Genomic DNA, 26,768 nt, shown 5'->3' on the forward strand with positions numbered 1-26,768 from the left:
ACTTGGTCTGAACTTTTGCGTGGGCTGAAGCTTCGCAGAGACAGCCTGTGATGAGAATGCCATAAACACTTCTGAGAATTCATCAAGTCCTCGAAATCGAGTTAACAAGTACCCCGACATCCCAACCCCCCCCCCCCCCCCCGAAGAACTGACAGTGAGCACAAAAACATTGATAAACTTTATATTAAGTTTGCACCAAAATCAATCAAAAATCGAGAATCATCAAAGGATTTCTCAAATAAATTACTATGTTTTATGTACAAAAATGAAAACAGTAGTACCAAAGAATGACATGACATTATCTACATTTACACTGTACATGTTTGTCCATTTTTAGATCAGAAGCAAATTGTACTACCATCGCAGCCAATCAGAAAATCTTTCATTACGGCGCACCCGATAATGCCTAATATAATGGCTAACCCAACAAAAATACCAGGTGGTACTCCACTAAAGCTGCCCCTCAAAAACTTAACAAAAATATCTACATGTATTTACAAATCCATATTTACAACAATGCCCTTCCATAGTACCATTTACACCAACCCCCCCCGAGGGTCAATTTAACAAAATACGTCACAGCACATGAAGACACCAGCAAGGAGTGACAGAAAAAGCTTTTACCACTACATATGTAGCAACAGTTATGACTGATTCTATCACAATACCAAACATATCAGGCCAGCAGAAGACTACATCAGAGAAACTCTCAAACTCTCAGTGCTAGTAACATGAATAAAGCCCCACAATATGCAATTTTACATCATTTTCATAGCATCTGCACAGAGGTAGAAGCTTCTACACGTATTCTCCTGAAAACTGATAAACATCCACTGAAGCAACATCTGCTAAAATTGCAGCAGTCTTGCGCTACAGTGCATTACACAGTGTCAATGATGCTGAATGTAAACATCTGAAAAGACCGCATACAGGGGGCTTTGAAGAAGCAGAAGCCCTTTGAGAAAATTCTAAAGGCTGTCAGAAATCAATAAGTTACACAATGAGCCGATCGTAAGCAACGATACATATTTTTCGACCTGTTGAATGAAACCTTCTTTATTATGGATCCTGACATTCCCCATCAGGTACCTCGTTCTCGCGACTCACTGCACTCATCTCAACATGACTTGGATCATCGCTCAAGCTATAATGGTCCTGCACCATCTGCGCTAACTTTGCGAGTTGATCTGTTGCACCGGGGCCAACTTTCTTTGCGGATTGTTCCCCCTGTTTAGCAGACACAGCACTCACTACGGCAGACGGCACAGCGTGTGCCTCAAAAGTAAATTTCGGTTTCGTCAGAGAGAATTCCGACTGTTGATCTTTTGGCAAATTCGATATGTCTGCTGGTGGAAGGAGTTGAGGTCCACTTGATGTAGTTCTCAAATTGTCCTCACTCCTCGGTGGCGCCACAAGTGATAAAGCGGGCGCCCTAGCTGGCGTCAAAGTCTTCGGTGATGTGGTAGCAGACACCTTGGCACTGGAAGTCGTTTTCGGTTCAGATCCACGCCGCTTCTGTTTCACGGCAGCAGGGGTTGAACTAACTGGGGAAGAGTGACTCCGATCACGTTTCTGAAGTGCACCTTGCCCCGCACGTTTCTCCGAGTTCTCTTTTGGATGCATTTTACCACTGGGGCTTGAGGAAAAGCTACTCACCTGGTGTGAACTTTGACGAGGACTAGAGCTTCGAGGAGACGCCGTGTGATGTGGACGCCGGGGGCTATAAGAACTGCTGCGCTTCCTGACATTTTCTGTCGGCCCACCAGGCAGTGAAACACGTCTCTTACTCGTCTCTGGCACCGGGATACTTCCACGTCTGCCAGATAATGTTGTCTGGTCGACTCCGTCTGCCCTTTGCCTCTTTGAGAGATCTTCCAAAGGAATCTCCTGTATCATTGACCCGCCTGCTGATGATTGGCGACTGTGTGACCCACGACTTTCAGTACTCTCCGAGTGGTTGTTGTTGAGCGACTGGAAAGCAAAAGCTGACGGCGATGTGGCATCTTGTGCTTCTTCAATCTCTGGTGAATCAGGAGGAACAGGTGTCTGTGGCTTCGACTGTAGATTAATGGGTAGGGGACGTGTAACGGGGCGCTGTTGACTAGACTTGTTCAACGGTAGATCGCTGGCAGAGAATGGTTCAATCTCCGGCCGACTGAACATCACTGGTTGGCAGCGACCTGAAGGAAAGAAAATCCACCTATAGACATAATTACAAAAATTACTATCAGTGTTTTCTTAGGGTGGGCAACCAACATTTTTTAATGTTTGGAGCATAGCATAAGCATAGAATATATATAAGATTAGCCTTCTCACTACCTTTTTTCACTATGAGGAATCTTGGTCAGATTCCTGGCTCAGATTAGAGAAGGGGAAGTGGGGCTGAGGACAAAATGAAGCATCTACACTGGGAAGTCCAAGAAGTTGGCAATAGAATGACAAGGAGTAGTAAAGCAGTCAAAAAGGCCTACTGCCTCCTTCTGTTGAGAAGGTTGCATAAAGTCTGATACACGCCAGAATCCTTAAGCCTGCAGCACACTAGCCGCCAACTTTGGCGACAAGAAGCATTCGGCTGACGCCTCTCGACGCCAAAGTTGGCGGCCAGTGGATCCCGATCAGAGCACACCTGCCAAGAATTGGCGTCCAGTAGCGTCTTTTCCGCCACTTTAGGCTGCCCTTTTGAAATCATGTGACATCAAGACGCAAGCTGATTGGCCATAGCCTCGCCGTCGACGCCAAGTCAGGCGGCCATCGGTAGCACACCTGGCTTCTTCTTGCGTTCAAGCGCGGCGACACGCGTCAAAAATCAAACATGTTAGATATTTGGTGTCTAGTTGCGGTAAGTGGCGTCAAGTCGCGTTCGCCGACGCCGTTCGCAGCAGACTAGGGATTTTTCAGGCGTTCAGGACTCCTGCGGCAAAAAACGCCTGTGAACACCGAAGTTGGTGGCTAGTGTGCTGCAGGCTTTAGTGGCTGATGAAATTGAGGATGAAAGATAAGGAAAAAAATGCCTTTGACCCCTATAAAAAGCTTTTGACAAAAGATTCTGACATTCTATTATGGCCGGTAATCCTTATTAATTCGATTCAACCAGCATGATCTAGATTCACTTGATTTTCCCTCTGGCACACCCGAATATAAAATAAGTGCATGTATCAATTAGGCAAACTGGCAATTTTCTAGGAAAACCGGGGTCACTTCTAATTGATGCCCAGATGTTTTGAGCGGACAATATCAAGTCAACAACAGGGGAATACTAAATGACATGAAACTATGCAAGTCTCGCTAACGGATTGCGCAAGACCAATTTTCAGAGAAATACATATTATACAACAGCTGTACCAACAATAAACCATCAGAAAGTTTCTAATCGCTATTTCGTGACCGTAACGACCTCTCTGCCACATAAATAGACAACAATACACTGTATTAGAAAAACGATGGAGCCAATTCAAAAATCAAAAGTTCATGCACTGTATAAACACTGACAGACGACAGTGACAACCGTATTGAGAAAATCCCAGAATGCACAGTGTGACAGTTATATACTTCTTGTTACATCTACATGTAACCAGAAATTCCTATAGATTTTGAAAAATTAAAATAAGCCCCTTTAAAATGGTGTCCTCTACACTTCAATAAACATTGAGCAACGGAAGAAAAACTGACCTTCGTCAACTTCTCCTACGGAACCAAAAAATAACAAAATAATAACAAATTAAATGGTGAAACTTTTGGTTGAAACAGATAATATCACTCACAGAATTCAACGAAAAGAAACGATAACTATACCGACTCTCAAACAATGATATGATAATCACGCCAGCCACAGAATTTATGAGCAAATTGTTTTGATGGCCAACAATTTGACGTCTGAGTCTGAAGTCGGCCTGGTTTAGGGCACTTAGGCACAAATTATCAGGTCGTACATGTATAGGCTTATGTAGTACAAATTGTTGATGAAAAATGTGGATTTCTAGTTGAACTGCGATCATCTGCAGTGCGTTTATATCTTATAGATGGCACCAAGAAATAGGCCAATGCAATCATCGACCCTTTCAGAAATTTTCCCCAACCCATCGAACAAAATGCGATAATAATGTAATCAAATGACTAAAAAATGACAACTGAAACTTTGAAGGAGGTCGGTAACTATAACACATCGAGAAAAAACTGCTCAAGCTGCATTCGCCAAATCTGTCAAGACACAAGCTGAACAAAATACGGCTTCTACGAAGATGGGGTATCTACGAAGATGGGGTATTTACAGTTTCTACAGGACAGTTCACGTAGACAGGGATGTCATTAGTTACAAGGAAGGGATGAGGTTCTTCTGTCACACCTTGGTTAATAGAACTTGTAGATTTGTCATGTTTTCAGGATTAAATCTACCGGTATATTCCTTCTCATAACAATATCAAGACGCATCATATTTCGATACATGTAGTTACAATTCATGCGTTCTCATTGAAATATTTATTCCAAACTCTTTTACATAATTTTTTAGTCATTCCTTTGCTTAGTGTTGCTGTTAGCCATAAATTTATCAGCCAGAAGGTCTTTTGAGGTACAGGATGCATTTTGGGAGTCAAAGGAGGAAAATTTGCAAGCAATGTTTTAAAATGGTTCAGAGCAAAGGGTGAGGTAGTGTCCCCTGTTACTATCTTTAACTATACACTGGTCACAACGAGGAAGTTTTGTGCTATTTCATGGTGTGGCCAAGGGAGATAGGTATGACTTCAGAACCTCCACCACTATGACTAATGAAAGCCATTACCTTTACTGGTGGCCTTGCCTAAAGTGAACACAGAATACATGAATTAAAATTCCCTTTAACAGAAACTGAACTCTCTAAAACTAGAGGGCGTAAAACCAACAGGTTTCTTCATCACAGGTGAAATTAACACCTTACAATGTACAAGTGAAATTACTGAAAATGTGAACTCTTAACCCAATATTTGGAAATGACTTGGCCGTTCTTGATCTCACATGTGTGTGTAAAAAGTGACACTGGGAACTCTCTGTAAACCCAGCCCGCTAGTCTGATGCTTTTTGTTTGTGTTGTCCACATTGACTTTAATACATGTAACAGAAAAGAAAGTTTACAAAGATATGAAGAATTGCAAATTGTAACTTTAAGAGTTACCTTCTGTTTTCCCTGGGGGAGGCGAGAAATAGAAAAGAAAGGAAGAAGACAGGAAAGATAAGTATTTTTATAAATTATAAATTTCAAAACTTGCAATCACAGGAGAGGAAAATATGCTTTTCCAGGACTGATCATTTATATTTTGAGTTGTGAGCTGAGCGTCAAGTAGGACATTATCAGCCCGAAGAACAATACCGGGTGATTTGTTATGTAATGCAATAACCGGACACCCGGTGGAAACCAACACTGTCCGAGAGGGCCGCCCTCTATAGCCCATAAAATCTGCTCCGACCAGGATTTGAACGAAGAACCTCACATGGGACATTCTTTTTGGCTGCATGACCATTAGAATGTCAGAAGCAGAATTGCTTTCACTTTCTGAACCTAAAAACGATGTTTTGAGAGAAATATTTATACATTGTTTATCATGTTTATCTATATCCAACAAAAACGTACTTCAACTGATAAATCAATATGAGACTAAAATCAATATGAGACTAAAAATATTTTCGACTTTGAAACGGTCATAAATATACAGGATGGACCCATCGGAAAACCTGGGAATTTACCATTGCATTAATACGTGAACTTGTATCTACATTGTATTTTACCAGGAAATGGAAATTCCCAGCATCAGAAATAGGTAATATCTTCCCAGGTATTCAGAAAATGGTCCGCCAGGAAATGCGATTACTGCCTATATGGAACACAAAAAAAACCCAACTCTTTCTTAACTGAACCATTTGAACTTTAAAAAAAACTTTTTTGGTGATCTTGAGTGTACTTTTTTATCTATATAATCATCACCAAGCGGGGCGTCATGACTCTCCGGGTCTTTGCCTCACAAATTTTCTTTTGAGAACCCCTATTCAAAGCAATACTGGAGATTTGACAAAAAATGGCCTATTTTTCAATACATTTGTGCTCAAAACCAATAATTTAGTCACTGTTTACCATGGTATTTTCTATAAGAGAGGTGAGAAAGGCTGATTTTTCATTGAAAGCATTGGTGAGAATTTTCAGACGGGCGACAGTGAGATGAAGAGAGGTGCTCTTAATGGAAAACCATAACAAAATCAGAATTTTAAGAGGGCAGAGAAAGTCCAAGGAAGGTCTACTGCGAAAACATTTTGAAGGGGGTGCTCCCCTTCTTTGTAATGAGGCAGAGAAGACTGTTAAATGAAGACTTCATCATGTTGTATTGAAGCCACTGGAAATGTTGTTGTTGTGGTAGATAAACTGCTAACAGAGGTGGTGACATCTGTGTCCATTATCAGGAACTAGTTTCTAATACAGAGCAGATCTGGAGTGGAGGACACTGGTTTATCGCAGCGAATTCACTCACCTGGAATTGATGGCATTGCTGCACCAGGGCCGTATTGCCCGGGAAAGTTCTGGTACATGGAATCGGCAACATGCGTCGGCAACTCTAACAACCTGGCAATCATGTGCATCTTCTTCTGGCGTGCTTTCAGACGACCTTTACTCAATCGCTGCTTTGCTGCCATACAGCGTATATGGTCATCGAATATGAATCGCGCTGCTAGCAATGGCACGGGACGGGCATGGCTTGACGTGGCTGGTTTGTGGATGGTGACATGTAGTGTGCGACTGTCCTCTTTATCACCGGAGACCTCAACGTCCTAAAAGTTGACGAAATTATTTTTTAGATCAAAGCCAGTCGAGTTTTGACTTTTGGTGGTTGAAGTTCAATGCACTGTAGGATAGGAAAGACCTCTATTGGCAACTTTGTGTAACTTAATCTGTCCTACCTGGCCCCTGCCTATAGTCTCCCTTTAAAAGAAACCATATTCTGAACATTCTATGTGACCTTTGTTGTGTCTACTTTATAGGGAAAGTTAATAAACTGACCTGGAGGAATCCCACAAATCTCACAACGCCCCACCCAAGACGCTTGATATCTGGCTCAACAAGAATCAACTGGAGGACGTCTATCACTAGGAAGCGGCGTTCTTTTCTGAAATGAAATGGCCAGGGCCATTGTGCTCACCTCATGTGGAGGAAAGATGGATAAAGAGCATGGTATTGTGTCATGTAGTGTTAGGTTTGATGTAGGTCCAAGCAATTACAATTTCCCCAAAATGGCCAATTTACATAACATTCGACCTCTGTGACCTTGAAAAGTAGGTCAAATCAAAGAAGACCCGGGTGACACATTGAATGGTTGTTAGAATTAGATGTACCTATGATATAAAATTGGTGCCAATCGGGCAAGTCATTACTAGGAATAATGGCATTTTGAAGAATTTAGGATTTGGCCCCCTCCCTGGAGGCCAAACGGCAAATCAGATCGCACCAAACTTCGGTACCTGAGATCATCTGACCAAGGGGTACATGTGTACTTAATTTGTGATCAATAGTCATTGCAGTTAAGAAACGTGCCATAGTTACGGCCTGACGGCGAATTTACGCCATTTGACCTCTGTGACCTTGACAAGAAGGTCAAATTAAAAACCTGGGTGACATATACTGTATGGTGGTTAGATGTACCCATGATATAAAATTGGTGGCAATCGGGCAAGAAGTTAAGGAATAATCACATTTTTAAGGTTTTTGGATTTTGCCCCCTGGTGGTCAAGTGGTGAATCATATTGGACCAAACTTCGGTCCCTGAGATCACCTGACTAAGGGGTAAATGTGTACCAAATTTGGTATCAATAGTCATTGCAGTTTAGAAACGTGCCATCGTTACATCCTAACGGCCAATTTACACCATTTGACCTCTGTGACCTTGAAAAGGAGGTCAAATCAAAAACCCGGAGGATATATGATGCACCTTTGCTAGAAGTACCTACCATATTTTTTTCAAAATTTCCCGACTACTATTAAGGGAGATATTGCATATTTTCACTTTTAACGTTTGGCCCCCTGGTGGCCAAACCATGAAACAAATCGGACCGAAACTTGGTCTCCAAGGTGTCATTACATAAGGGTACATGTGTACCAAGTTTCAACTCAATAGCTCTAACAGTTACGAAACGTGCCCTGCTAACGGACGACGGACGACGACGACGACGACGACGACGCCGACGACGACGACGACGACGACGACGACGACGACGACGACGACGACGACGACGACGGACGACGGACGCCACGGTATGGGATAAGCTCACCTCTGCTAAGAGGTGAGCTAAAAACGTAAATGAGAAATGTCATGAAAACCATTAAAAAATCACTGTACTTAAACATTACTTGTCTTGTCTTTACGTTCCAGGCAAAATGTAGTACGAAAATTCTGCATGCCGTGTTCTTAATCATGTTTATAGCCTTCATTCTCCAGGCCTCCATTGCCGAGTGTAGTGCAGCCGTAGCGGTGAAAGGTGTCCACAGGCTGCGAGTCTAATTCTAGGTGCACCTGCCGAGCTCAAGTGACACGCCGGGTGGCAGCTCCTCCAAACCTCAGAGTGCCTCTGTTGAGAATTGACCACTGTCATAAATCACTATGATATGGGCCTGGATCAGTAAAACACCTGCTAAAGATCTGGTAACCGCATCGACAAAATGAACAAAAAACGAAAACTTACCGATCCTTTGATACTATTGTGCAGGCAATCAAATCACTGTTGTCTGGAAGAAAAGGAAATACAAAGATGAAAGAAATGTCTACTGCGTACAAATGTACATGTAGCTTTTTCAAACAACTCCAGGAAATAATGTTTCCAATGGTTAGACGCACACTTACAGATACCATCTTGTTTGCACTACCTATATTGCATGAAACAGGCTAATCTCTTTCGTTTACCTTCTGCCTTTGTCAATTTCAATGCCAATCTTACACATCTCAGTATTTTTTTGGAAACTGCTAATACTAACATACTTACTGAGATCTAAAACATCTCCGACATGAACACATTCAGACAGCTTAGTTAATGGAAGATCATTATCGACTTCTCCCCGCAGGGTGAATGATAAATCACGCAGGATGAAGAATACTCGAATCGCCTGAAACACACAAGGAAGGCATAGTTGATGGAACTAATGCATAGAAGAGTTAACAATGATACAACTATTTGGAAGCAATACTGACTTAACATGTATGATAAAATTACACGCCCAGACAATAATAACAAATAGCAAATGTGGCCTTATTCGAAGAACATTGGAATATCCCTTAGCAGACACCTCTCTAATATCAACACCCTCTCAATTAAGGACACTAGTTTTGGACCCAAACTGGCTGTTTCCATTATATTTGACCTCCCTGATCGGGACACCTTTCTATTAAGTACAGTACTTGTCAGTCCAGAGGGTGTCCTTAATAGAGTGGTTCTACTGCACTTTGAAGTCTCACAACTCACCCGTCTTGCCCTTTCAACCTCGCCACACGGAAGCCTCTTGGTGAACTCGATGCCAGTCAGCGGCGTACCAGTTGGTGGAAGAAGGATGGAGGCATCCATCGTCAGGTACTCGACGTTCAGGGGCCGGCTTTTCATCTCTCGAAACTCATCTTCAAACATGTCAAGGAAAATCTCTTCGCTCTGAAAGTGGAAAGGATGAACTCATGGAAACATCTCGCTTGATTTTCGAATATTCCGTGTGTCACCATTTAATAAATCTTCAGGCTTTGCACTTGTCAGCTGCTTGCTGTAATTTGGCTGCCTGTACCTACAACTTTTGATAAATAATCCTGAATTTAGGAAGGTGATACTCTGGAAAAAAGATGATACAACAACGACCCCCCCCTCTCTGTCCCAAACCAAATTATATGGCACAATAGAATTATGCAATGAGAAGCATACTCCATTCTGAAGAGTTAATACAGGCAGAGAAGAACACCACACTAATCCCATGCATGGACAAACACCCTGGTTGAGAAAATGTGTGTATGATTGAGAGAATGACGAGGAAGGACCAATACATGTGTGCACCATCAATGGGGCTGATGCTGGCGATGGAAAGGTCTCCATTGACTTCATTTTGTTGTGTGACCAGAAAGTGAATTTCGCACGACCACCTTTATCCTACAACCTCCCAAATGTGTGCTTTTTAACCCAATCCATGATTCACCAAGCCTCCACCTCCCCTTATCAGATTCCACATCAAGTCTCAACATACCGTTACATATTTGAAAATAGCCATCACGTCTGAAAACTACAATACATGTCAAAATATAGTTGATGTGCGGAAAAAAAAAAGTACTTAATTCTTTGCAACATCGTAAAGAATGGAATTTTTGAAGCAAGTTACAAAATTTTCTCAAAACTGAGGATGAAGGCAGGCTAATGTTGAAAACATGGTGCGATTAGTTCAGTTATCTGTTTGATTGATCATGTATGGTCTTCTATAAGCATGCATGAACAGAATTTCTTGTGGTATTTCTGTAGAGGGGGATGGGATCACCTGTAGAGCCAGTATTTCAACAAAGGGTGACATACATGATTATCAACACAATTACTTGGACAGAAACAGGATTTAGAAGAGCAAAGAGTTGTAGAGAATGCAGGTGGTCCATTTCCAAGTAGGGGCAATGACTTTAGGATTGAATAAAACGGACCAGCGCCCACCCACAAAGACTTAACTACACGATTCCGTCAAACCTAAGAAAGCTTCAGGTCTAACAAATATACAAACCTTGTAGAAAACCCTCAGTAAGAGGACGCTCTCCTCTTTAGCACCTTCAATGCAGGCCAGATGTCGGTCTTGTAGGAAGTTCTTGCCCTTCCTGTAGACCAGCTGCTTGAGTAAGAGAATGCTCATCTCTAGCGTAGCCAGGCGCACTCTGCTACCCTTCTGGCAGCTAAGCGTGATGATTTTGATCAGTTTCTCAATCAGATACACATTATAGTGATCTTTGGTCTGAAAAGAGGAAGCAAATGGATCTGAATATTGACCTCGGGAGTCTTCTTCTGTTTTTACTTGATCATTTCTTCAGCGAGCATTTCAACGAGATGGTTAATCTAACAATAATATTCTTACCTCAGATTTGTCAGTTGGCATTAACACAGAATCTAGCAACTCTTGATTTATTCCTGAAAAAATAATACAAGAAATCTTAAATAATGACAGCAGTGTCACATCAGATGGTGAAATGAATGACCTCAGATTAAAAAGTGACTACACATGAATAGCTTTCGTCAAACACCAAGTGAACATTTTGAGGGAACTTTGTGATTCATCATATCATGTCATTGGAGAATATTTTATTAAAAAGTCTTATATCATAACGGGAAATATCCATCGCCTCAGTGAGGGGTCGTGCCTGCATCCACCATTCCCTTATCTTATGTGCAAACAACAACAAAGTGGAAATATTTCGCACCACTCTTGAAAATAAAATAAAATATTGCCAGAGTTGCAGTCTTTGATGAATAAAAGCAAATGTATCAGGAAGTAAAATGAAGTACAACAAGAAATCAAACACAAATTGAGAACAAGAAAACCAGATTGGTTTGATCAAGATTATTGCTATGTCTGAACAATGCTGTGGATTCCCTTCCTCCCCCTTTAACTGAATGAATCAATGGTTTAGTTCTTGAGTGTTGTTCAGTTTACACTAATACAGACACATCTTTTTTAAAAATTGGAATGTAACGCTGAACATGTTTCAAGCAGAAACAAATTAAAGAATGACTTTTCTGGTAGAATTGCTGTTGTCAAGCGGTCGCAAAAGCACTCAGTTCTTGAGTGTTGTTCAGTTTACACTTACAGACACAACATTTTGAAAAATTGGAATGTAACGCTGAACGTGTGACAAGCAGAAACAGATTAAAGAATGACTTTCCTTGAAGAATTGCTGTTGTCAACGGTCGCAAAAGCACTCAGTTCTTGAGTGTTGTTCAGTTTTCACTTACAGACACAACGTTTTGAAAAATTGGAATGTAACGCTGAACATGTTGCAAGCAGAAACAGATTAAAGAACGAATTTCCTTGTAGAATTGCTGTTGTCAAGCGGTCACAAAAGCTGCACATTTTAAAATAAATTCTCATTTTGCAACAATGTGAGTTTCCTCTCTGAGGTTACCCTAAGTAAGTGCAAGGAAGGTGAATGGTACTCCTACACAACATGGAGACATCTTTGAAATCTGTGCAAACAACAGGTCATCAAGATAGATGCAAAGCTTGTCGTCAGAAGAGAGAATTTGTGGTGCCCAATTGACTGATCATATTACAGGGTGGCCCAGAGTTATTTTCCTTTGGACAATAGACTTCTATTGTGTATACATTGTGTGAGGGATAATAATTCTGGGCCACCCTGTAGAGTGAGAAATAGACTTCCGGTAACAATACACCCACTCGATCTTTTGTGGCTGATGAAATTGAGCACTCAAATTTGTTCAGAGAAAAGATTCGGCACGTCGATTGTGGCCCAGAACCGGTGTAATCATTCGATTGGGCACCGAGGAATTTGTCTCTGCAGATTCTGGTTTTGTTCTGTAAAGCCAAAGATGCTGGTTTCATCTTCCTCTTTGCAGTACGGTGAACAATAAACAAAAAAATTACAGCTTAGTGTCTCAGCTAGAACAAAAAGAAGATTGAGGCATCCTGCCCTGGATGTTAGGAAGCATGCAGGCTTATTAGAGTATGTTGACATGTGGTTTCAAGCGGAGCCCGTATTTTAATCGGTCTCCTACACGATAAGGTATGAGCACAGACCTTTTGACAGCATAAGGCCAAATGATTTTGCGCTCAGTCAATGAATAATGACAATAACGTAACGTAGCATCATTCCGGTTTACGCTTCAAGGCAATAAACTCTTCGTGGTATGTCTTTTGAATTTCTAGCCGAGACACTACAAAATCATATTGTCACAGACAAAATAAGTGAATACTTTTACCATCTGTAGACGTCCAGGTAATGCACATGGAAAAATACAATAGCATCGCATTTCAATTTGTTGAAGGTACTTGATTGTATTACTGGAGGGTTTTACAACCAACGGCATCGACAGAACGAAATAACCACATCAAGATGTACACCACTTTGTATTCTACAGGTGAAGTTTAACATGCGTTTTCAAAGCTTTTCTATTAAGTTTCAAAGTGGTTCTCATCATTTGTACACATTGTACAAGTCATACACTGCACCACCTTGGATACAGAAGATCAACTACTTTACAACTCTATTCACAAAAATACACCGCTTCACACTTTTGTTTCAATCTTAATCATATCTAAGTGAATACAGTACAGTCATTTCAACAGCACAAGCCCAGGCACGTTTCATAGTGAAAAGCTGTGGTGGACAAAAAACATTAGATGTTGATATCAGCAACAGTGAAGGCAGTACCAAATATAGCAGTGAAATACTTTGGGATAATTTCTTGGCAACATCTGACCAACATACCTGTATTATGACCCATGGCATAGAGCAGACAGAGGCCATGGAGTGTCTCATAGTCATTGTCTTGGCACTCGAGGGCGTTGTAGACTGCCTCGAGGTATGGTCTGAAAGTCAAAGGAAACATGATACAACCAATTGGAACACATGAATTTGCTCAAGTTAAAGATGCATTTCTAAGGGCCGTTCCCACCCATCAGATCATACTCAACATCACACCCGTACAAACCCTGAATTCTCATCCTTGCTGAAAGGGATGTGCATTGAAGCTGCTCCCAGCCAGCGAAAGCAGCTTTACAAAATCTCCATTGACACGTATTTGCAAACATGTAGCCTATCATAGAGAATATTTTTGTCATTATTTTCCTGTCTTTCTCCTCATCAAAGTCTCACCTATTTGTTAACGTGAAGTCCGCCTGCCTCTGCTCCGCTGTCAATGGTGGAGCAGCCGCAGAAGCACCAGCAGTCAGTAATTTCTCCTCATCAGTTGAGTTCTGGTTTGGACTGGCAAGGTCAGGATCTCCATCTGGACCACCATCGCTTGCTTCATCTGGCAAGGAAAGCCACACAATTATACGAGTTAGCCCAGGGCATTGACACAATAGCATGATCACACGGGCCACCACATAGGCTCAAACAAAGACAAATTCTGCCGAGTTGCAGGCTTAAACAAGTCACAACACGCACTGGCCTGTCTCGTGAATAATCATAGGCTTCCAAAGATTATGCGGAAAATGGAAAAAAGACATTCTACAGGGTGGCCCAGAATTATTTTCCCTTACACAATAGAATTCTATTGTGTATCCATTGTGTGATGGAAAATAATTCTGGGCCTCCCTGTAGTAGTATCAGTTAACCAAATCCTCACACCTACCAGAAGGTTTTAATTTCCATTTAGCTGCTGACTTGGTTGTTAAGAGGTTATGCATCTATCATACCTTAACAAAGCTGGATTACCAACACAATTGAAACTCTTTTACTAAATACTACTATTGTGCACTGTGACAAAAGAGATATGATAACACCTGCACTGTATTAAGCAATAGATAGGTCTGTAATAGAAAACATGCAAACTAAGAGAAATAGAATGAACAGAACAGGACAGATCGTCTGCTCCATCCACGGCATACAGAGTACTACAGAGGCCTCTTATAGTTACAACAATTTTTGGACAAGATTTGGACAATTTTTGGACAAGTTTTGAGGATAAAGCTTTGCCAAGCAACTACATAGAGTAAATGCAGGAAAATGGACTGTGGTATATACAATGTACAGTAGAACCTCTCTATTAAGGACACCCTTGGGACTGACTAGTGCTGTCCTTAATAGAGAGATGTCCTGATTAGAGAGGTCAAATCGAATTGAAACAACACATCTGGGACCAAAACTAGTGTCCTAACTCCTTAATAGAGAGGTGTTCGCTATTAGGGAGGTTCTACTGTACATATAGGAGTTGGACTATATCCATCTTATTACGTCCTTCAAATGTCAAATGCACTACACCATCTTCATGTGACTTAGCCACAAACAATCTCCTTTGTACAATAAGTGTAGTCCTATGAGGATTGATAGGCATGCAGCTATGCAGGAAGTGCAGCAGGCTTTACAGTATCAAAAGTCATACAGGCTTGAAGTTGAAAGAATAAGCATTGCATTATAATCATCACAGCCAATGCACCAGAATGGTATTTGGTTCCACTGACACAGCCTTTTTACTGCTTTCAATCAATAAATAAAAGTCCCGATCAAAATCTCTTTTCGTCAAACGGGTTTTTGCCCTATGAGGTTTACAACATCATGGCACAAAACAACGACTTTGGATAGGACACTGATGTTAAGCATGGAACTGAGGAAGGATTGAAATGATGCAGAATGTGACAGGGAAATCTGTTAAATGTGAGACAATTACAATAGAAAAAGCCTTTATATCCAAATGTTAACTTGCAATGGGATCATATTCTGTAACACGAAAAGTCATTCTAACAAAAAAATTCAGGTCATATTGATGGTTTTCAAAGAGAAAACGATCAAAAATCTGACCAAAATTCTTTGTCTTCTTTTCGTGTTACTGAACGGGTGTTCCCAGTGTGAAGATTGCAGTGCCGATAGTACTCATACCAGTGGATGGAGAAGAACTGTCGTCCAAGTGGGTGTCATCAGAAGTATAGAATGTAGAATTACCCAGCCTGGATTCGGTCACTTCATCGGAATTACGATAGTTTGGCCTACGCATAGGTTTACCCTTTCCTCTATTGTAATCCAGCGACTGGGCGAGCGGCTCTTCTGGTGCAACAAACCCGCAAACTTTCGACGCGCTCTGTAATAAAATAAGAGATTCGTATTAGGCGCATGTATGAAATGCAAAAGGAATGCAAGGGTTTCGAAGCCTGTGTAGATTACTAGACAAATGCATATTGCAAGTGCACAGGAACTCTATGTATGAGGATTTCATGACCTGCCACACCGTCAGGTAGGCATAATACATCCTACCTGTACAAGCCAAGCATTCAACACTCCACGCATACAGGCAGCACTTGGAGCAAAGAGAGGGCCGTGTGATCTACGATTCTTGCGTGTCAAAATGCTTGCGTGTCAAAATGCTTCCGTTATGGATCAAAACACAATTTCTTCTTCTTCTGCATTTGACTGGTCAATCTTTTGCACTATTTAGCAATGGGGCAGAGTGACCTTATTTCACCAACTGTAGTCGATTCTAGTGCTACTTGAAGTGGTTGGGGCCTCGCTTACTTACATTAGGCGCTGTTGAGGTCGACTCTGCAGGATCTTGCATAGAGACGGTTAAATCGCCGTTGAATATGATATTGGCGAGCTGACGGACTAGAGGGGCGTGGTGCATGATCAGGAATACTTGAGATAAGAGGAATAATGAGACGACAGAGCTCACATGTGGACGGCCGTTCTGCAACAGAATTGATTATATTTATATGTTAGACGGGAAACTGCAGTCATCATTATGATAATGCTCAAGGTACGCCACCACAGAATACTAAAAAAAATTTCAGAATATGATCAGTCATAATAACCCTCTTGCTACCGAGGCAAATCCAATAATCGCTGAATTATACTACATACCACCAAAAGAAAATGCACAAATTCGCCAACTTTTAGCAATGCAAACAGTTTGCAGTTTACAGTAGTGTGATAATTATAAGAACTGGCAAAACCACTGGGTCTTCTCGAGACTGACAAAACTCACATAGGAGACAGTGAGTGCCCAAGGGCTGGGTGTGTAGAGACTATTAACACAAAGCTACAAGTGCACGTGACTTACAAGGACTGACGCTAAACTAAACTAAAACAGAGTGCCACAACACACGTACATCAACACCTGTCTACAAAATGTGCAAACACAAATATTTCGCCAAAGAGTATTATTTACTTTTTTGCCACGTTTTGATTTCCAACTTACTGCGGCGCTACGTGACTTCCTTCGGTTGGTCAGCGAGTAAACATAGAGTGGTATGAGCAGCCTGTGTAGGAGATGGTCCGTCAATACGTCGTTAAGGCAGTCAATGCTCAGACAGAGGATATCGTTTAAGTAGTGCAGGTGATCCAAATGCTCCGCTACGAGATCTGCAAGACGATTCCTGCTCTGGTGGCTGAAAAGCAAGAGAAGAGAATTACGTCAAGCAGAATTTCGATCATCACTGGACATCTTATTGTGATTTCGATGCAAGAGTGAGCATTTTGTTTGAGTTAGCATGAGCGACACAGCACTTGGATAGCATTTCAAGGTAATATTTACTCAAACAAGGGCTTGCCACAGCGACAGACTTTAATACTTGGGAACTTGGGGGCCTCCAGGAATAGCAAACCTAACATCATTCCTTTTGATACACCCCTTATATACTTACTCTGCATCGTTCCGGACACATATGTCTAGTTCAATGATATGATTGCCAATGAACCACACAAGATTTGAGAAATATGGTGCGGCAGTTTTATCCCTGATGTAACGCAACATGGAATTGTCATCAACTGAAAAATACAAAGAAACGTCCTAGTTATAAAGTGGAACACATCATGCAGAGCAACCTGACCTGCCCTACTGTTCATTGAGATCTTGAAGCGTATTGACGCGAGAAACAGCTAACCTGCGCCGATTTACATATACGCATGAAAGAATACTTTTTACTGAAAATACAATACATTTTAAATATCAATAGAAAAAAATTACACTTAACAGTAAATCTTTGAGTCCAAAAAATGAAACTATGATTTTACTCATGTTTATGCAGACATCAAAAAATACTATTTAGCCAAATTCTGGAATACCTTTTTAATGGAAACTTGCCCAAGATATATTCCAATAATAATGCAGAGTTGGAATGTTAGCTACAGATACTTGTCAACATTCAATGCTAGAACTTCCTTATGGATATTATTACTATTGAGAACGATGATGCACAATAGACTACACAGTTTCGTATTTAATTAGTCACATACACTGATTAACAATTACAATTTACATGAACATGTTAGAACATGAATATGTTAGACCATTAAACATGAACATGTTAGAACATGAATATGTTAGACCATTAGAACATGAACATGTAAGAACATGAATATGTTAGACCATTAAACATGAACATGTTAGAACATGAATATGTTAGACCATTAAACATGAACATGTTAGAACATGAATATGTTAGACCATTAAACATGAACATGTTAGAACATGAATATGTTAGACCATTAGAACATGAACATGTTAGAAGCAAAAGAATCCTCAAGCTGCATCCGCACAATTCACAGAAGACATAGTGCAGCTAACTGGGTACTGAACTCCTAAAGTCGTCTTTATTCAGATACTTATTCAGTGTCTGTTTGATCTGCATGGAGAATGTCTGAGGTTTGTAAATATGGTCTTGACCACACTGCTGGTGACAGGGTCCATGATCATGACGCAGACAAGCAGGGCAAAAGCATGAAGGATTTCATTACAGGACAAAGCATGTCAGGGAAGATAGCTCTAATGCAAGGATGCTTTCCCAACATTACAATATAATCACAAGCATTCACAAACCAAACTTGCAATCTATAGGCAATGCTGTTTGACCTTTTCATTCCTGCAAGTACCCACAAAATACTTGGAAAGGAAACTTAATATTCAAACATCTTGTCATTGTCACACGAAATGTAGATTCTCGTAAAGCGCTTTATACTTTACAACTGCATTGTCTCAAAGCGCTTCATTCCCTGGCTAATCCAGAACCCTTTCTGTAGAAACCAAGGAATGCACATGCAAGACTACACTTAGCCATTTTACCGAGTGGCACTGGCTGAGCGTAAAAACCCACAGCCCCCCCATGACAAGATGGACACTCTTCCACATTGCCACTGCGCCCCCATTAGAGAAGTTTTGACAATCTAAAGACACTGTCCACACCCATTCATACCAGTTACATTGTACCTCTAGGCTATACATCACACCAAGTAGCGCAGCTGGGCAATATCCAATCCCTACTACTAATCCGGACACCAGTGCTAACACCTCGTATCTACTGGGTTCAACAATCTATAACCTGTGATACACAACTGGTACCCAATCACAATTTGTTTCCCTCCGCTGACATTATTATAAGCAGACCAGCAATTTTCGTTGTCTGCAACAACATGCAATTTTTGTCGCATGCAACTTCTGTATCAATACCCTGTGAGAGCGTCACGAAAATGATACGTGTTGTATTACGGGAAGTGGATTGCGAGCTGAGAATCACAGGTTTTTAATCTGACATCTGACCCCTCCTGGTAAATATTGCCTCATTGGTAATATCCAGTCCAGTTTTTTTCCCAACATATGACACGATGGCTTTGTATACACATACATGTACATGTAGTGCATGTACACACATCCCTCTAGGAAAGATTTCTACTATCCTTTCCTTCTTTTTTTTATATGAATAGTATCAGGATTTGCATCAAGCGGCAATCACGATTGACCCATTGTAATTGGATACAGAAGGTATTCGGCGCAGAATCTTTAATAATAATGTCACTTCAAAAATCTTGAAAGTTGGGGTGAATTGTCATACCCAAAGGACAAACAAGCGACCTCTCTATTCAAGACACCCTCTCTATTCAAGACACCCTCTATCAAGGACACCCTCTCTATCAAGGACACCCTCTCTATCAAGGACACCACTTTTGGTCCCAAATGGTAAAATTCATTGAACTTCATCTCTGTATTCAGGACACCTCACAATTAGGGACAGCATTTATTAGTTTTTAAGGGTGTCCCTAATAGAGAGGTTTTACGTCCAGTGTGGGTTTAAAAGACATGTTAGATGGAAACATTGTAAACAACGAGTTGATTTTATGTACACATACAGAATTGCACTTGGCAATAACAGATACCATGTAAATTCAACATTCGCAACTTTGCTGGTTTAGTTAGAACAAACAAGATAAGTACAGTGTGGACCTCAACCAACAAGGCAAACATTTACACAGAGGAATAGATGGACATTTTGGATACCAAAGTATATGCATAGATATGAGAAATGAAGGAACTCATTCATAGCAAGCACCAGAGATACAGGTAATGTACATGGGTTCCGGTGCATTTCGTTGCAGGGAGTTTGCGGTGATCAAATAAATGTTCATTGTTTAGTAATAACTAAATCATTTGCAAAACAAAAAGTGGTTAATCTGACTTAATATTGTCAGTTTTCAACAGTACTTGGAAAAAGTGCATTAAACATGTTAGCTTCAGAAGAGAAATAGTAACGATAATTTTAGCTAATCATAGGCCAAGCACTGGCAATGGCTGACAGCATTGGTTGGAGTTACTTCTGAAACTGCCAAATTTTTGCCCCTCGGATCACAAAATTTCTTCGTTTTTTTCGCAATTTCACAATCCCATATTCGATAGCACCATGTAACAGAGTCCAGTTTATGTGCTTTATGCCAACTGTAGACTTTAAAAATACATGTAGACTTAATAAAGATTGGTCTTTATTAATTCTTGATATCATGCATGAATATACAAAGCCTTTAAAGGAGGGTTATAGGCAATAGAAACGAAGTCTGTTCAAGTATAAAGGGACAAACAAAGGGGCTGAAGGTGAGGTCAACTTGATGCTGGGGAGGATGCTCTTCGAAAATGCTTTTTATTTGTTCACCCAAATCATACTGCACCAGTGCCAAGATTAGCAGCATGGAAGGAAACCTACCGTGGCATTGCCCCGCAGCTGAATTTTAGATTGAAAATAAAAGAAAGAGCTGAAATTTGACGGTCAGACGGACAAGACGTGTTCATGATTCCCTGTTCCAAGGACACGCACAAAGACAGCTTTGAAATCTGGGGACCGAAGAAAGTCAAACTTTAGTCCTAAAAGCCATGGCCAAGTGATTTAGTTTTGTACAGTCACAGAGACACTGGGCATAATCACCAAAAGGGATAAGACGGCTTGTTTATGAAATTCTGGCGTTATTCAAAAGTGGTCAGCACCAAAATCTGACCAACACCAAGCATTAAAATGCTACTTTTGAAGAAATGTAGTATATTTCTAACAGAGAAAAATTGATTGAAACAAAAAGTTTATAAATGGTTCTTCATCTTGGTGTAAAAAACTTAACAATCTCACAAGACTTCAGGACCTGTTATGATGAAACCATATATTGTGATCCATACCACAATCATCAAGGATGCAAAGGGGAAGAATGTATGGAACCCTAGAGATTCAAAATCAAAAAGAAGAAAATGGTGTGTTCACTGGGGAGATAATTTCATCAAGTGAACATGAAAGGCAACCAACCCGATCCTTGTAATATATCCCTCAGTCCACCACATCCTTGGTATACTCTGCTCATCAGCAGAAGTGGAGGACACTTTACTTCCCACCAAGCCCGCCCTTTGGATATCTCAGGCTCTGGGATGCACCATGGCTCGTTGCGCTGGCAAGAATAAGAAGCATTGAAGAATCTTCCAACCAGCAAACAGCACATGCGAGTTGCGCCAAAAGAGAGACCAAAATGAAGCCGGTTGGAACTAAAATTTGAGGTGCACAGTTATACCGAAGCTAGGGTTGAGAAAACAGAAAAACCGGGAGCAAATGAACCAAGCCATGTCCTAAACCAATGCAAAGGCACATTCGCAAGCCAAAACAGAGTACGGTCGCAAAAACAGGCACCAGATACAGTTTGTCACTTCACTAGTCAATTTTCATCAAGAAATATTTCTGTGAAAAAGCCCTCCACCATTTTTTAACGATGTAATGATGCTAGTACATGTATAACATGTAGTACCAGAACAGAAAACTGTGCTGTGAAATCAACTTCTAAAAGCCCAAAGCCTACATGGACAGATTCTAGCAGAGCTGCATTAAGCCAGCATAAGCATAAATGTCCCGTGGTCAGTCATAAGCCAGGAAATCCAAAAGGAGATTTTCACTAAAATGTTTCAAAATTACTGAGAAAACATGAAAAAATCTGATTTGACCAAAATATTCATTGGTCTTGAAAATAGATATGGTAATTTCGAAATGGTCACATGAGAAATGACAGGCTTAACAACTTCCATGCAACAGTACTGGAAAATCTCCCTTCATTATACATACAAACATGTACAACGAAAGAACATTTTGCCTTGGACTAAAATGGAACTGAATCGTGCCCCCTAGTGACTGTACAAACTGAACCATTGTAGCGGAAAGATTGAAAAGTGGACGATATGATTCTTTCCACCGTTCTTACCATAGTTATCATCATCATCATCATCATGCTCTTGGTGATACTTATACATGGGGTCAGTATCACTAAGTCCTTTAGAATAGCCTACAATACAGTACAGGGAGACATAAGAAGATTTAGCCATGTAGCCAGAGATTAACTTTCTTTAAAGTGTGTTTTTTAGTCAAGACACAAAAACAACCCACTAATTGTGATAATTGATATACATTGTACTGATACAACACTACCAAAATGTGCAAAACATGCATGTTTTTTTTTACATTGCCGAATATCACGTTTGAAAAGGAAACATATCTTCTTTTTTTAAAGATTCCTTAAACGCTGTCTCTTTCCACTGACCATGTTGATGTGAGCATGTCATGATATCAACAAGACGGACAAGAAGAACGAAAGAGTGAGAGATGGAGAAAGACCGATGTCAATTTCACAACTGTCAGTCCCCCAGAATGGGTTGTTTCAGAGGTGTGAAGAGCTAACACTACTGTTTATATGCAAATAATTTGAGCCAAGGCCATTTCATAAAGACCAGCATTGGAGCATTATGCCACAGTGGGTGTTGAAAGAAATGATCGGACCCATGAGATCAGCGATCTACTTTCAAGAGAAGAGCAATGGAAAGTCACAGGCAGATGAAAAATATTAGTGTCAGAAGTGAGATGGTTTAGTATGATAGTACTGGGTAATATTTAAAAGAGGTGAAAGAATTCGAATGCGAAAACAGACTAGTATTAAATAGCAAGATTAATCAATTCTTGGTAGTAGTATACATATTATGACCCTGCCAGCCTAATACTTGTTCACTACCAATGGGTACGCTGGGGTTTAATTTTATGCCAAAACATTGACTCGATGATTGTATTTTTATTTCAGCAGGTCCACTACTTACACACTTAGTAGAAACAGAGAGAAAGAGTTAAAACAGCACTTATAGGAAGGATTAATAAATCTCTAAAAAGACTTGATAACATCAGAAAACTTGGTAAACATTACTTGTGCAATTTCTTGAAAAATCTAATAAAACCGTCACATCATGAATCATACCAGGCCACGTAATCTAAGACATACCTTTATAGACGTTAAGGGTGATTGTCCTCACTGCTATTCTAACCATGCTTTCAGAGTGGTTGAAGAACTTTATCGCCTCTGTATACAAGGCAAAATCGTTGGTGTGCTAGATAGAAAAACAAAAAGGACACATTTTATAAACAACAACAAGAGCACAATGAGACTGCAGCTCTATATCCATTGCAAAGGGTCCCGATGCTGTCCTTCGGAGCGAAAGAAGGATGAGGATGGCTACGCTTTTTAGCATAATTCAAGTAATGAGATTGTGGGGTACATTGACCTGATAAATGACCTAACTTACTTCATTGTAAAAGAAATGTATCGTATGCTTGTTCAGCTTGAGAGATAACGTCTTAAGGAATGATATATAGTAGGCCATGACCTGAAAAGAAGACATTTAGAAAATACATTACAATACATAAATACACAAGTTCAGCTGAGCTTAAACTATATAAACCCAGAAATCTTCCCAGCAGTTTCATTTTGCGGTTTTATGAAATTGCAACCTCGTGTACTTTTGATTCAGCATTTTAACAACCCCGCAAAAGTAATTTCAATAAGATTTACCTCGTAGTGAACAAATGTAGTGAACAATGGTCAGTCTAGGACCCCTCATTCAGCCCTTAGGAAAAATGTCTATACTCTTCCTAAGACCTTAAAGTGATTTCTTACCTCTTCATCTGAGAAGTCAAACTTATGTACGATAATGGAATTGATGTGGTTATTGGAAAGAAGATAATCTGAAAGGAGATAAAAAGGTAATCATCATTCTCGGCTTTGTCATCTTGACACACAAGGCTCCAAAATTGCACAATCCCTTTAAAACAAGCTCTATACCGGTATACCGTTTTCAGAAGGCTCATAAGGTCACATGTCTATTGGCCCACACTGATAAGGTCTCGATGTATTTAGTTGGTGGGGCTAAATCAGTGGTATTTTTCATTTTCGTTGGCAATGGTGATGATTCTGTATCAACATTCGGCCAATATACTCACAAACAGATGTCTCATTGCTGATATTTTCAAATAGAATGTTGAGCGTTTGCAGGAGCTGTACACAGATGTACCGCCCGGATTTTTGCCTCATATAGGAGAGAAAGAAGGATAGCATATTCTTCTCCAGGAAGAAACTGAAAATAAAAAAATAAAAGAACAAGTTGCAGACACTAGCAGTACTATTAACAGGGAACAAGCACAGTGGCAAAGTGGAAGAATGTCTGATTATGATTGGAAGGTTGAGAGTTGAATTTGATTTTATTGCACATTAAATCATTCAAAGTAAAATAGACTTAGACAGTGATTGCATGCGATAATACTTACTCAAACACTGAACTGTCATTCTGGTCTCCCCAGATGAGAATCTCGGATATTGATCGCAAAGTCTCCACTAACTGACTTCTGTTGGCATCTGTAATGGTTTGGTTCTTGCAGAGTACATTATAAAGAAATCTGAAAGAGGACAAATTTTAAATATCAGTCCAAAAAACGGCTCAGTCTGATAATATTTCTGCGCGCCGCATTGCCATAAAGCGAATGGTTCAGGTTATGGTACCGGATATTATCATATATATATCGTATCAAATCCAGCCACACAGCCAGGACCCAGGGGTATCCAGTCAAATCGTCCCCAGTAGCAATCGTCCCCGCTCATAGGAGTCAAATCGTCCCCATGTCAAATCGTCCCCGGGTGAAATCGTCCCGGTTTCCGGCGCCAGTGCATGATGGAACCCGGTGGTGTATGGGGTATGGCATAAGGCCAGTAGTGGCATGATATGTCTATTCTATAAGTCCATTCCTGTATAAGGGATGAAATCAGAGGCGGATTTAGAGGGGGGCGGACCCGGCGTACGCCCTCCCTTATTTGAGAAAAATCTTTGAAATTGACCACGAATTTTAGGAAATCGTCATAAAATCGACATAAATATCCGGTAAAAAATAGATGCCCGCCCCCCCCCTTATTCAGACTCCTGGATCCGCCCCTGGAAATAAAGAAAAATTAGCATACGCAGTGAGTTGTTTAATTAAAGGAAAAGTCGTTCAAATCGCCTTTAGCAATGTTTAGTTCACGGACCTGTGAATACTTAGTACGGTATCTTTTAAAGTTCCATGGTGAGTTGATATCACAACCGATCAAAGGGGTCGCTAATTCAATTGATGATGAACACAACCATTCATTATATCAGTGAGTTAATATCACAACTTGGCCTATATTGATCAAAGGGGCCGCTTCAATATGTTAGTGAGTTGATATCACAACTGGGCTTATTGAGCAAGGGGGCCATCTTGGAAATTCCTTATATCATGTATATTATGTTCACTAAACTAAACGTTAAATGATTGTGCTGTTGTACTTAATTTTGTTTCTTTTTCATCCTAATAAATCATTGATAACTAAAGTCCGAGTTTATTTCTCCATTATTTTTTAAATATAACAGAATAGGGGGCCAACACTGATACACTGTTCATACCCGGAGCCCCCGCCGAGCGACTGCATCACCCATCCCGAATTCCTGACCCACCCCCGGATACTTGGCTCCCACAACACTATTCTGATGAAAATCCTCTGCGTTCTGACAAGTGCGACGAAGACGCAGGTACTCTGCATGGCATCACCGGGACCGCATGTAAAAAAACAGACGCAAGAAAGCATCAGGGCCTGTTGTTCAAAACAATTTTGGTCAAGCCTTCAGACGCCAGGGTTGTGACAAAAATTGTTTTGAACAACCAGGCCCAGGTTGTTAGCAGAAGCACATTGTAAATATTTTATTCATTCGAATTAATGTTATGTTAGCCTACATATTGGAGAGGAAGTCCAAAGTCAAAAGTAGGTAGGCCAGGCCTATCCAGCACGCATACCGGTAGCATCCGGTAGGCCTACACATCACCCGAACCCTTTCCCAAGATAACAACTCTATACCCCAAAACGCCATCAATGTTCTACTAAAATTCATTTGAGTAGGCCTACATGTATTTTAACTGTAAAAAACTACAATACTGGCCGTTGAGATGACGGAGAAACACGCAACAGAAGTGCAGTATGAAGACGTGGACGACTTGACATGGGGACGATATGACTCGGGGACGATTTGGTATCAGCGGGGACGATTTCTCCAGGGGACGACTTTGATCGGGGACGATTTGACCGGTAAGCAACCCAGGCCAGGGGCTTACTGCATCTAGCCTATCTAGGGCGAGGCATGATGCTTTCATTGGTATCAGTCAGCCTACATTGTCGCTGGCCGGCTATGACCAGATAGTACAGGTTCCATGAACCTGTGTACATCATCATGATGTACATACGTACGTGTACAAAATGTGCACAGCAGGATGTTGGTGAAAAAATCTTACTTCAAATGTTCAAGAGAATGGGGATTCTTTGGTCTCCAGAGACCCCCAGAAAGCCAATTCTTTGGCTTGGAGAACATCTCTTCAAATAAATGAGTGTTGGCGTCAGAGGGGTCCAACATGAAACTAATATTCAGGAAGAAATCGATTCGGAAAATTTATTTTCCTTATTTTCATGACTTTCTACGCCATG

At 40.7% G+C, this 26,768-nt stretch overlaps 1 protein-coding gene across 10 annotated transcripts in view; it reads right to left on the bottom strand.

Moving 5' to 3' along the window:
- Positions 1-26,768, bottom strand: part of LOC135489565 (protein CLEC16A-like) — a 31,922-nt gene extending 5,154 nt beyond the window's left edge. The window contains exons 1-24 of one of the 10 annotated variants that reach the window (XM_064775042.1): positions 26,579-26,768; positions 24,551-24,679; positions 24,227-24,360; positions 23,904-23,971; positions 23,533-23,613; positions 23,232-23,337; positions 22,170-22,250; positions 20,648-20,665; positions 17,324-17,447; positions 16,849-17,068; positions 16,201-16,368; positions 15,567-15,765; positions 13,842-13,998; positions 13,455-13,555; positions 11,087-11,139; positions 10,742-10,966; positions 9,469-9,648; positions 8,992-9,112; positions 8,695-8,737; positions 7,019-7,124; positions 6,492-6,789; positions 5,147-5,158; positions 4,778-4,795; positions 1,657-2,180 (exon numbers count right to left, since the gene is read on the bottom strand). In XM_064775042.1, the coding sequence (XP_064631112.1) occupies positions 1,657-2,180; positions 4,778-4,795; positions 5,147-5,158; positions 6,492-6,789; positions 7,019-7,124; positions 8,695-8,737; positions 8,992-9,112; positions 9,469-9,648; positions 10,742-10,966; positions 11,087-11,139; positions 13,455-13,555; positions 13,842-13,998; positions 15,567-15,765; positions 16,201-16,368; positions 16,849-17,068; positions 17,324-17,447; positions 20,648-20,665; positions 22,170-22,250; positions 23,232-23,337; positions 23,533-23,613; positions 23,904-23,971; positions 24,227-24,360; positions 24,551-24,679; positions 26,579-26,697 (3,285 nt within the window). In that variant the 5' untranslated portion in view covers positions 26,698-26,768. Of the gene's footprint in view, positions 1-146; positions 2,181-4,777; positions 4,796-5,146; positions 5,159-6,491; positions 6,790-7,018; positions 7,125-8,694; positions 8,738-8,991; positions 9,113-9,468; positions 9,649-10,741; positions 10,967-11,086; positions 11,140-13,454; positions 13,556-13,841; positions 13,999-15,566; positions 15,766-16,200; positions 16,369-16,848; positions 17,069-17,323; positions 17,448-20,647; positions 20,666-22,169; positions 22,251-23,231; positions 23,338-23,532; positions 23,614-23,903; positions 23,972-24,226; positions 24,361-24,550; positions 24,680-26,578 lie in introns of those variants that run through there. The other 9 variants (XM_064774999.1, XM_064775008.1, XM_064774967.1 and 6 more) reach the window with 9 other exon arrangements.

Source organism: Lineus longissimus, chromosome 1, assembly GCF_910592395.1.
Source record: "Lineus longissimus chromosome 1, tnLinLong1.2, whole genome shotgun sequence".
NCBI classification, from domain to species: domain Eukaryota; kingdom Metazoa; phylum Nemertea; class Pilidiophora; order Heteronemertea; family Lineidae; genus Lineus; species Lineus longissimus.